General features: G+C 39.4%; 1 protein-coding gene across 1 annotated transcript in view; it reads left to right on the top strand.

The window, feature by feature from the left end:
• Positions 1–12,594, top strand: part of arid5b (AT-rich interaction domain 5B) — a 130,869-nt gene that overhangs the window by 24,225 nt on the left and 94,050 nt on the right. The window contains exon 3 of the mRNA XM_071539500.1: positions 205–445. Within this exon, the coding sequence (XP_071395601.1) occupies positions 205–445 (241 nt within the window). The remainder of the gene's footprint in view (positions 1–204; positions 446–12,594) is intronic.

Genomic DNA, 12,594 nt, shown 5'->3' with positions numbered 1-12,594 from the left:
TGTAATTATTTTTAAATGTTCTGGTGTGAACACAGTGAAAATATCACAAAATAAAAGCCCATATTGTCCGAACCCTAGTCTGCAGTTCTGATACACAATAGATGCAGGATGGGAGCTTGCCAGGCTGGCTATCACTCTATAGTTGATATCTCTCTCTCTCTCTCTCTCTCTCTCTCTCTCTCTCTCTCTCTCTCTCCGCCGCAGGACGAGGTCATCGCCGTGTCCGAGAAGGTGATCGTTCGCCTGGAGGACCTGGTCAAATGGACGGTGCGGGACCCCCGGACCTGGAGCAGGGGCATGAAGGCCGTGCCCCTGAAGCCCGGCGCGGCGCACCGAGACGGGGGCAGGGCCGAGCAGAGGGACCCCCCCTTCCTCCGCTACCGGGACTCCACTCTCAGCAGCGGCCTCAACTTCAAAGATGTCTTGCGGGAGAAGGCGGAGCTAGGTAAGAAAATGATCTTCTCATCTTTCTGTGTAGGGTTGGCGGGTAATTATCGGTAATTCCGACAGTCATGGAAAACCCGGAAGCTATCGCGGAACTTGAAACCTGTGCTTTCCAGGCCCGGAACACATAATGGGATTTGTGCTGCTTTTCTGCTTGTGTTTATGGTGAAGCTTGGCTGTGGGTAGATCTTCTTGCTTTTGAAGGAATCATAATGCATTTAAAGGTAGGGCTGGGCGATAATTCAATATTATCGTTTATCGTTTTTCAGTGGAATCATATCGTGATGATATGAAGATTTTTTGATATCGTGACACACATTTCTGCTGTCTAACTTGATGACGACAAGCAAATTTTACTTAAAAACTCTCATAAAATGAGGTATGGTAGGAATATTATTTGAATATTCTGTTTTGTTTGACATCACACCTAACATCACCATTCGGTTCAATGAGATGAACATTAATTTGCGTATTTAACGTTATTTTGCATACATGAACCATATTGTGATATATATTGATATCAAGAAAAATCCTTATGATTATCATGATATTGATTTCAACCATATCGCCCAGCCCTAGGTTGTTCCAAGACAGAGTACGTGCCAGAAAGTACGTTTTGAAAGCCAGAAATGTAATTGATCATTGATCAACAACCCTATCAACCCATATATTATGGTCATTTTGTGATATGGAGCAGTAAAACCTGAATTATTGACCCTTTATCAACTTTATCAACCTGATTTCAAAAGTTACAAATTGTAGTTGTTGCCAACAACAACAGCGACGCTTATAAAACTGGTCATGATAATCATGATAATCATTATGTGTAATTTGGGTAGCAGAAATGTGTAGGAGATGAATACCACTGAATGTCAGTGTTGAAGTTATCACTATGCCCCAGGATAGTTTGGTCTGTATTAATGAATGTAAACATTGATACATACATCTGTATAACATCACAGTGTTCGTACTCTGGTTTCTTGCTTGGGAAAAAGTTATTGACTATTTCTGTTTGGGCTGCCCTAGGCCATAGTGTAATTGTAACCCATGTGAATTCTTAAGTTGAAAACCATGGGCCGGTTGCACAAAACACCCTTAAGTTAGGGTTAGGATTTTCCTTAAAGTCTCTTCTTGTCTTCTTTTCTTCTGCCATTTTTTTACTATCTATAGGCCAACTTTGTGAGACGATAACAGGTGAGACGATAACAGGTATCACAAGGGCAAGTGCAAGCAAACAAACAGTCTCCATGGAAACTGTAGAATTTTACCGCTGTAAAATCTCTTTCAATGCAGTAAATGCCTTAACGTTTTTCCTTAGCTAAGGAAACCTTTTAAGGGATTCTGTGCAACACCCTTAAGTAAGTCCCTCAGCTAAGGAGAAATTAAGCCTTAAGTGTCATACTTAAGGAGAAAACTTAAAGTGTTTTGTGCAACCGGCCCCATAATCTTAAAGAACACTTACATACTGTATACTCATATACTCCGTCAATGCTGACAAGGTTGGTCTGCCTCTTCTGTGCATCTGGGTCTTAATTACATTTACATTTAGCTGACGCCGTTAGCCACAGTGACTCACAGTGAGTGCAACAGTAGAATAAGCTTCAATTCCTAGATGACCCAACATGAATCAATAGTGAGGATCAAAGCCACAGCGCCTTGGCAATAACAAATATTTTTGTGTCCACAGAATACAGATATATATACAGATATAGACAGAGAACTAAAGAAATGAGAGCCAGGGAGGAAAAGTCTTTTCCTGTGTTCTTCTTTATTTCTGGGTGTCCCGCCCGGTGACATAAGACTCGCATTGTTGTAGCATGTCGAAAGCCAATGCTTGGGCTCCGTGTTGACACTGTTCATAGAATACAGTTTTGTGAGCGCACACAGAAATGATGTAATACACAGTATATACACAAGGAGCAATGGGCCCTGTTTTACAGGTTTGAGAAACAAGAGAAGCAAAGATTACTCTAGAGATCGCTAATCAATCACACTGATTATGTGGCTGCGCGCACAAATGTTAGCGTACTGCTTTTTCCCCTCAGCCTCTTGTCAGGGTGTTTGAAAGCTTTGACACTGGTGTTGATTAACTGGTGCTTTAACCTCGGGTCATTTCACAACCAAACAGAACAGCCTCGTCTTCAATCTTCAACCAAAGCATGATTAAAAGCCTCTCTCCATGTCTACACTACACAGACACGTTCGAGTACGTGACGCAACTTCACTACAACAGACTGAATTCAAAGTGCTGCACACGCTCAGAAAATGGGCCAAGCGTTACTATTTGCTCATGCAAGGCCCGTAGCCCTGTTCTGAATGGATTACATTGTTGACTGTTAAACAAATGCAGAGAAAGGCAAAGGCAATAGTTTGGAAGCCACGGTGGAATACTACACATACTGTACGGGCGATGCGACCTGTCTCACTCCGCTCCCTGAAATATAGAGGCAAAAGCTTAAGATGTGACCTGCCATTATAGCTGCGAAAGACACTAGAAAGATGTTGACCGGATACCGCACAGCTCCTTCACAAACACGTTTTGAAAATCAGCATGAAAAACACCGCAGTAGAATTTTTCTCTGAGGCTTTGTGCTTAGCGCCTTGATCTGGAAATTGCATGTGGGGTTGCAGTTTTTTTTCTTTAATTGGTTCCTACTAGCGCTGTGTGTGTGTGTGTGAGAGAGAGAGAGAGAGAGAACAGAAATAGAGAACAGAACAACTCAATATTTGGCTCCAGGGTTGTTATTTTTCTGGTCTGTATCACATTAAAAATCCTTTCCCAAATTAGAAAGTATGTGACTTAAACAAGGACAACAGTTTACAAAATGTATACACGCATACACGCATTAGCACTGCAAGCATTCGTGTCTGTTTTACAATGAGGCAACATGGCTCTCGGTCTGAAATGATTCATTAACACATTACTCTTCATCAGTGTTTCTTAAACCAGTGATTCTCAACCCTTTTCATATCAAGGACCCCTAAGTTAGTACACATTAGGGCCATGGACCCCCATTTGTCTCTCGGACCCAGATCTGAGAATATTTTTATTGTTAGATATGATTTTGTCCAGAATTCTACGACTATCTGTATCGTAGGCAAAGCGATAACAGTGAAACTATGATCATAACAGTCATTCTTCTACATTCTGCAACTGTGTTAACTTCTTGTAAATGATATAATGGTGAAGTTTAACAATTCATCAATTTGCTGGGGACCCCCTGGAACCTCCTCAAGGACCCCTGGTGGTCCCCGGACCCCACGTTGAGAACCACTGTCTTAAACTACTACTCAGGACCCAAAACCGGCCATGAGCTTGTATCGTTAGGGCTCCTTTCTTACAATTCACATTCAAGAGTTCATTTTCCAAAGGCTAAAACCCTTAGATGAAGTCATTATTCAGTACCTCAAAAATGTATAGGATTACAACTGTAAATGGGCTTAAGTTACCTTACGTCCTTTAAAAAAGTACAATAATTAGTTTCAATGCTGCGCTTTCAATCATTTTTTTTTAAGAGTAGATGTCTCGTTTTTTTTTCACATGGTGGATATCTCATTTCAAGAATCAGACTGCAAATTCCATTAGCTCAGTTATGGTCTGTGGCTGAAAAAAAAAAAAAAAAAAAAAAGAAACGTTTGGAGAGCCCTGCGATGGTATTATCACGTGCCACGACTTTGTCTCTTGTCATGCTCTCAATTGAAAGTAATTGTTAAGTCCTTGACTCACTTTAATCTGCTTTATGCCTGGGAAGCCGCTTTGAAGACTTACGATTCAGATCAAAAGACTCAAGGCCAGTTAATGTCAGAGCACACACTCTACCGCATCCAGCGCCCAAACACACACACACACACACACACACACACACACGCACCCGCTTCATTATTCAACACATACCTGACCTTCTCTCCTTTTGTGTTTATCTCACACTTCTCTATTTGGAGCAGAAATACTAGTCTATTATTACTTCTGAGGGTAAACCTCAAGTACAGTAACCTTTAGAATGCTGATGGGTGCATTAACATACACACACGCGCTGACACACACTTTGTAGTAGTTTTAGCAGCAGCAGTGGTAGTACTTTACTGAGCCCACAGTAGAAGGAAGTGGGACTGCATTGGTGCTGTGTGGTGGCAGTGTAAAACTCACATTGTACATCTGTAACATACCACGACTGTCACAGGGTGTGTGTGTGTGTGTGTGTCTTCGTGTGTGTATAGGTTTGTGTTTCTGTATGCATTCATGTATATGTGTGCACAATGCTACAGCCAAGGTTTCCTACTTGTTATATGTCATCTTTATCTTCATTCCTGTGCAGCAGTTCATCAGATAAATCATTTCCTCTTCATTTCCTTGACTCCATCTCATGATAATTCCACTGTAAATGCAAGTGAAGTGATAAGTGGAGTGTTTCAGTGCAGTGTTTCTCATGCTCTCTCGTGGTATATTGAAAGATTGACTATAATGCACATGCATTTATATTTACATTTTAGGTGTTCTCTTTTCAAGAGCAACATGGAGTAACTGCAAGCACCATAGATCCAAGCAGGACCATGTTACACTCACTTGGTCTGAAAGATACAAACCATCAGCAGACTAGTAACATTTCCATCCCTGACACATGTTGTTTAATCCAGTGGTTCTCAACGTGGGGTCCGGGGACCACCAGGGGTCCTTGAGGGGGTTCCAGGGGGTCCCCAGCAAATCGCTAAATTGTTAAACTTCAACATTATTTCATTTACAAGAAGTTAACACAGTTAGAGAATGTAGAAGAATTTTGATCTTTTTTTTTTTTACTATTTTGATCTCTGTTATCTCTCTACCTATAATACAGATAGTCAAGGGATTCTGGATAAAATCGTATCTAACAGTAAAAATATTCTCAGATTTGGGTCAATGAGACAAAATCTCATCAAATGGGGGTCTGTGGCTCTAATGTGGGCTAAATTAGGGGTCCCTGATATGAAAAAGGTTGAGAATCACTGGTTTAATCTGTCTGTATTTTGTGTGGCATTTCATACATTCATCCTCTTGTAAAAGACATTTACTGCCATTCATTTGTGAGACTTTGCTGAACAGCCAAACCAATGATTGAGCGATACAGCAATTTCTCCAAACAGATACTATAGAATATCATCAGGAGTCCATTTACAAATCATAATCATGTCTTTGTGTTAAATGTATGTATTTGAGATGCGATTTGTGTGTTCCCGTTTATGTGTGCGCATGCACACAACCATTTGATTATTGAATTTATGATAATGCAGTTTACAACGGTGCAGTGCAGGAGATGCAATTACTGGGGAGAAAAAAGACATAATGAGCTCTGACTATAATTATACCATTCCTGCTACAACAAAAGTGCTCATACACTGCAAGAAAACCTCCATCGTAATGGAGTAATTTAATCTTGCCTTGAGTCTGGAACAATTTTTTTTTTCTTGAAACAATCAAGTGAAATATGTGCAGTGAGATCATTTCTAATTTATTGAACTTATTTCAAGGAATTTCAAGAAAAAAGTGGCAATATGCTGAAACAGGTGGAGTGATTTTATTCAGAGATACTGACACTTTTCTGTGGAAAATCCCATTTGAAATCATCTCACCCCATTGACTGATAAGAAAAACTGGATTTTACGACTCGACGTGAGATTGAACAAGTTGTTAAAATGGAATTTTATTTGCAGTGTGCAGTATATTCCCATACTATTGGCACTGCGGGTGCTATAATTATGCTGCCGCAGACTCCCATGGTGCTTTGGGAGGAGGTGGGGGGATTTGCATTGCATTTGTTTTCCCCTCCCCCCCACCTTGCCCGCACCAAAATGTTCAATTGCCCTTGAATTGTTGAATGGAGCACTATGTATATATTAGATTCCAGCGCAGAGATGAGATGGGACAATCGATAATGGAGGCTTTGTGGCGGCAAGCTGTTACATCAGACCGCCGCTGTGAAACACAATCAATAGGCTCAGTGGGACTCTGAGGGGATAAAATTCATGGTGATTTGCTTATATAGATCAGAGCAGATCAGAGCTTGTAAGCTTGTTAATGTTTCTTGTTTGTGTGTGTAAGTGTGTGTGTGTGTGTGTGAGATGAAGTGGACCATCATTATTGCGCTGCAATCGTCTGCAGACTCTTGGTGCAGTTTAGAGGGTGTGTGTGAGTGTGTGTGTGTGTGTGTGTGTGTGTGTGTGTGTTACATGGTCGTAGGTTGTTCTTGTGATGTTAATAAGTGTCTTTTTAATGACCGTCTTGGTTTGGCCTCTGCTGTGACGGTTGTACAGGTTGTTAGTCAAAGTGCCTGGATTTGCCTGGTAAGCAAAAACTTGTCCTGGCAAAAGGCCAGGGACTCCCTCCCTCACTCTCTCTCTCTCTCTCACACACTCTCTCTCTCTTTCTCTTTCTCTTCCTTTTCCTTTATATCTCATAGAAAGAGAAAGATCACTCAGTCGGATCAAAGGTGTTTTAGCTACAGAAAGGAAACATGTGAAAAAGGGGGCATGCTGATTGAGACCAAAGCTTAAAGTTTGGTAGACTGACCTGTTAGTTAACTTAGCTGTTAAGTGAAGAGCGTACAGTGTGGTGAGTGATAGCATGCTCCATGCTAACACTTTAGCATACACTATGTTGAGTGACAGTAGGCTCCATGCTAACACTTTAGCATACACTATGTTGAGTGATAGCAGGCTCCATGCTAACACTTTAGCATACACTATGTTGAGTGATAGGCTCCATGCTAACACTTTAGCATACACTATGTTGAGTGATAGCAGGCTCCATGCTAACACTTTAGCATACACTATGTTGAGTGATAGGCTCCATGGTAACACTTTAGCATACACTATGTTGTGATAGGCTCCATGCTAACACTTTAGCATACACTATGTTGAGTGATAGGCTCCATGCTAACACTTTAGCATACACTATGTTGAGTGATAGGCTCCATGCTAACACTTTAGCATACACTATGTTGAGTGACAGTAGACTCCATGCTAACACTTTACATACACTGTTTTGAACTAGCCTAGATTATTTTGGTGTTCATGTTCTCAATCTGCTCCTTTAACTGAAGCAGTATTGTGAATTTACAGCTTGTGTCGTTAAGATTCTATTCAGCTGTATTCAATTCTATATTGTTCTATCCTATTGCTTGGGTTTTGACTGAATTTTACTGAAGGTCTTTTTATAATTTAGAGACGCTTCAAATTTTGACTGCTCGGCCCACATATTACTAAACTCAAATGACATGCTTTCTTGAAATGATAAGCCCCCCAAAATGAATTCAGATTAAACAGCATGATTCACTCCTCTGCCATCTTACACACACACACACACACACACACACACACACACACACACACACACACACACACACACACACACCAATCCCCCACGTTCAATTCATTCTCCTTAACTGTCTCTAAGTGATCATAATGTTCTTTTTTGAAACAATAGAGAGAACAAGATGTGTCTAAATTTGATATGGAAATTGCCTCATTTCTGAATTATAAAAGATCAGAGTGTAATCTGTTTGTTCTGTTAATGCTGAGGAAAGTAGTTTTTCTCCATAATTGAAGGGGAAGGAATAAAGGAAAGAGCAAAGAAGAGGATGTAGGGCAGAGGGAAACATTAGAGTTTTTTTTAATTTATTTATTTATTTTTTTTAAAGAATAAAAGAAAAGCTTTTTTTTTCCCAGTAAAGGAAACCATCAAGACCCAACATAATAAGCTCCAAGAGCGAAAATGAATGGTGTGTGTGTGTGTGTATACATACCTAATAATAATTATAGCCTTATCTTACTTATCAAAATCAAGTTACAAAGTGCTTTACAGGATACGTAAAAATGTGAGCGATACATAAAAAAATGAGATGAAGAAGAAAAAACTAGTGCCAAATGTACAGAATAATCAAGAAAAATGGAAACTACAGATCCAGTAAAAGCAAGGCTAATATAATATATGTAATAGGGTGGGTGTGTGGTGTTAAAGTCACTTTGTGTGCATACATCAGGTAATGCTGGTTAGCGCTGCTTGTAGTAAAAGTGCTGTCAGTCAGGATTATAGGAGTCATTTGGCTCTGACAGGCCTTTTGTTTCAGCTTGTAAAGCCATTCTGCAGCCACAGAGAAGCCTGACAAAGGAGCCCCTCTTAATCTGCTTGTTCTATGCTCTTCTGCCTCCAAGGGCTGAGTCCTGCAAACATAATTAGGTTTTAAGAGCTCCCTATATATATATATCTCTATATATATGCACCTACACCTGGGAAAGAGATTGGAGGAGGGGGAGGGACAGAGAAATACGGAGAGCAAGAAAGAATGAAAGAGAAACAGAAATGAAGACGGTAATAATCTTTTTTATTCTGTCGCCGTCTTTGGTGCTAAGCGCTCATTGCTGTGGTGTTTGTCCATCAAACAGTGTGTCCAGTACTGTGACCAGAGGTGGAAAGTAACTAAGTACATTTACTCGAATACTGTACTTAAGTACAATTTTGAGGTACTTGTACTTTACTTGAGTATTACCATTTTATATTACTTTATACTTCTACTCCACTACATTTCAGAGGGAAATATTGTGCTTTTTACTCCACTACCTTTATTTGATAACTTAAGTTACTAGTTACTTTGCAGATTCAGATTATTAATACAAAATATAATCAACTAATAAATTGTGATGTATTATTATAGATTACTGTAAGCTACCCAGCAGTATATAAAGTAGTGGAAATCAGCCCCACCTTTTCCAGCTGCAACATTAAAGTGATGCTTACACATTAATGCATCAATAATTATAATTCAATAATATAATATATACTGTATTATTCTGAAATGGGCCATTCTGCATAATGAGTACTTTTACTTTTGTTGCTTTAAGTACATTTTGATGCTAATACTTTTGTACTTTTACTAAGTAACATTTTGAATGCAGGACTTTTACTTGTAACAGAGTATTTTTATACTGTGGTATTTCTACTTTTACTTAAGTAAAAGATCTGAGTACTTCTTCCACTACTGACTGTGACGTCCTTTTTCTTGGATTTTCTGTTGATGCAATTTGAGTTTCTCTTTTCTTTGTCTGTTCAGCCATGGTGGCTATCACTGCTCATGCTAACTACCCAGTTCTTCTACTGCTTATTCCAAACAAACTGGAAATGTGAAACGCATCACTTCAACCAGACACCGTGTGTTTAGAAGAGCAAATATGCAAGCTTTCATGAACTGGATATAGCTTGAATCATTGTGTTATAGCAATCAGATATAGAGGAGCAAAACAGCTATTTATTCCCATGAAAATATCACAGATTCTTACTTTAAGGGCATTTTCAACCCTATAGTTCACTTGCTTTGGTCAGGGGACCACCAATATTGGTTCGGTTTTGTTTCACACAAAACAAAAATTCAAGCAAACCATAATTTATTAACAAAAGGCACATGGGAGCAGTGAATTCCTACATTGGTCAGAAATTTTGTGCGGGAAAGGACTTTCTCCCAGGGTAAAACTCGTCCTTTTAATAATTCACAGCATGTTTAACCCATAATGCTCAGTCCTTGGGTGGGATCATGGTCAGATCACGTTCTCCCTGCAAACAAAGCTCCGGGGTTGGTTTTGGAAACTTCTTTAAAGGTTTTTGTCATTGCGGTGTTCTGATATGGCCACAAAAACACGCTTCAAGAGTCAAAATAACTGCTAAATCAGCTAGGTGTGAAAACAGAGCAGGTCAAAGAACAGAGTGGGAGAGAGAGAGAGAGAGAGAGAGAGAGAGAGAGGGAGGGAGAGAGGGGGGCAAGTCAAGCTGTGTCTCAGGGGAACATGGGAAGAGAAGCTATGTAGATTCCCATGTGTTATCTGAGGGTCACTGGGCAAAGAGGTCAGCTGTTCAACTCCCCTACTACACACATACAGTGGATATAGAAAATATAGCCACTTTCTATAGAAATATGAAAGTATAAAATAGAAAATTGTATCATTTCTTGTTTTGCCAAAGTTGTATTTAGAAAAAACTGTCACCTCTGGAACGGGCCAGTCAGAAAAAAAAAGTCATTTTGTGATGTAGAAAGCTGACTTCACCGGAGTCGACTAATCATCTTACCTTTGGGGCAGAATTAGGGGGCGGGGCCTCTAGTACTGCCGACCAATCAGAGCAGAGACTCTGCTAGAAAAACAGCCTGTAGCTGTCTTTAGGTAGGAGAGGAACACTAGTGAATAAATTACTAAAAACATTTATTAATTATTTTCACATGACAAGACACATGTCTGTTCTTTAGACTCAAGGTAATGATATAAAACTGCTGAAGAAGCGAAAAATACCCCCCCCCCCAACCCTGCCTTAAGAATTCAACAGTTATATTTGTTATTTTTCATTTGTCTTAGTTGTTTTTCAAAGTAATCGTTTTGAAACCAACGCTGTCTTCTTCACTGAGTTACTCTCAGTGAAGAAGTGGGCAACAATTTTAAGTTGTAAAATCTAGCTCTAATTTTAATTTAATTCTATGGACTATAGCTGGCGAAAGTGTCTTGCTTTGGTTTGCACATTGGCTTTTTTTTTTTTTTTATCTGATCTTTTATTGTGTTTACCAAATGTATGTATTTATTTATCAACATTATTTATAGATTTTATTCCACATTTCAGCTCCTTGGTGTATTGTTTGTTTGAATGTTGTTGGATGTTACTGTGTTTTTCTGTGTACAAAAAGCTGCTCGTAACTAATTGCCCCTAGTGGGATTAATAAAGTTGTTTTGAATTTGAATTGGCTAAAACAGAAATCAGACATGTAGTGACCCAGAGGCATTATCTTGCCTCTTCTTGTTTACAAGCACAGACCAGATTCCCGGCATTAATATGAATTGGTGAACAGAACTTGTAAACAAATTGTTAGTTTATCGGCTGATATTAGCTTTCTGATTCAAGTTTGCAAAATGCGATTGGCGGCTTCTTGTGCACAGTGATGGATTACGTTTACCAACTGATTTCAAAGTCTGAATTGAATGGGAATGAACTGATTTAAAAATATCTTTAATAGTTATTTATAAGCCATTTGCTTTATAGAAGGACAGGAATCACATGCACATACATAATTTGTGCCTGAACAACTGAACAACTAACTTTCTGATCTCTCACTATAACCATGTTGTTTTATATAAACACAAGTAATTTATTTTACCAGACTGTGGTTAAGAGCTGGTATTTTTTTCCAATGAAGCAAACATTTTTATAAGAAAATTAGGGGTAAAAAGTGCATTTTTTGAGAGTGAGTGTTCAAGAGAGTGTTCAAATATCTTGCTAGGGTAAGCTTCCCTAAGCCCAGGACTAGCCATTTAATTTAATGGAGTAAGTCCGGCCACCAACACATAGTGTGCATAGCAATCGCCCTCTCACAAAAACTCATACAGAATCTTGACTCACTTTGATAATTTCCTAAACACAAAATGTTATGTTATAAAAATCTCTTCCCTTTGTTGAAATAATTGCTGTGGATATTATGCTCTTCATGTTGTTGGACACTTGGCAACCTGACTGTCCAATGATTTTCTTATAAGACAGTTGATCTGTCTTGAACCGTGACCTCTGTCATGCAAATTATTCCACACAGACCGAGCGAGCGCTTTCTCCAGCCCGGATAATGAATTTATGACAGTAATGAACAATGAACCACTGAGACACTTGTTTCGATCACATATCTCATTATGGCTGTCATCCAAACAGCCCCAACGACAGGAATCAATGCTGCACATTTGTTTTTGTGCAGGATGAACTTGACCACAGATCTGATGTTACACAATTATCCGTGAAAGCCGATTCTCACCGAGATCTAAAGCTCACACATTCAGCCATTTCAACAGGCATGGCAATCTGTTCTCACCTTCCATGCGATGTTTTATTGGTGTTATTGAAAGCGATCCCTTTTGCAGCATGCCAGTTTGAAGTGTGTGGGAGGCAATTATAGCAGACAAGAGATTTCATTGGCAGCTTGTTCAGTTTTACAGAATATGTATCTATGGGCCATTTTACATGGCGGTACAATGGGGCATGGATTGGTATTGCTCAGACACAATGACACAGCTTGGACCCAGCTGAATCAATGGTGTAATCATAGCGTTGTATTGTAAATGCAGTCAGAAACATATTCTTGTTGAAGCATTTGTGAGAGTACT

This window comes from Centroberyx affinis, unplaced genomic scaffold (genome assembly GCF_046629955.1).
Source record: "Centroberyx affinis isolate AG114_WGS23_722 - 3 ecotype Tasmania unplaced genomic scaffold, CSIRO-AGI_Caff_v1 ptg003462l_1, whole genome shotgun sequence".
Classification (NCBI taxonomy): Eukaryota; Metazoa; Chordata; class Actinopteri; order Beryciformes; family Berycidae; genus Centroberyx; species Centroberyx affinis.
This window is presented reverse-complemented; position numbering and strand designations above follow the sequence as displayed.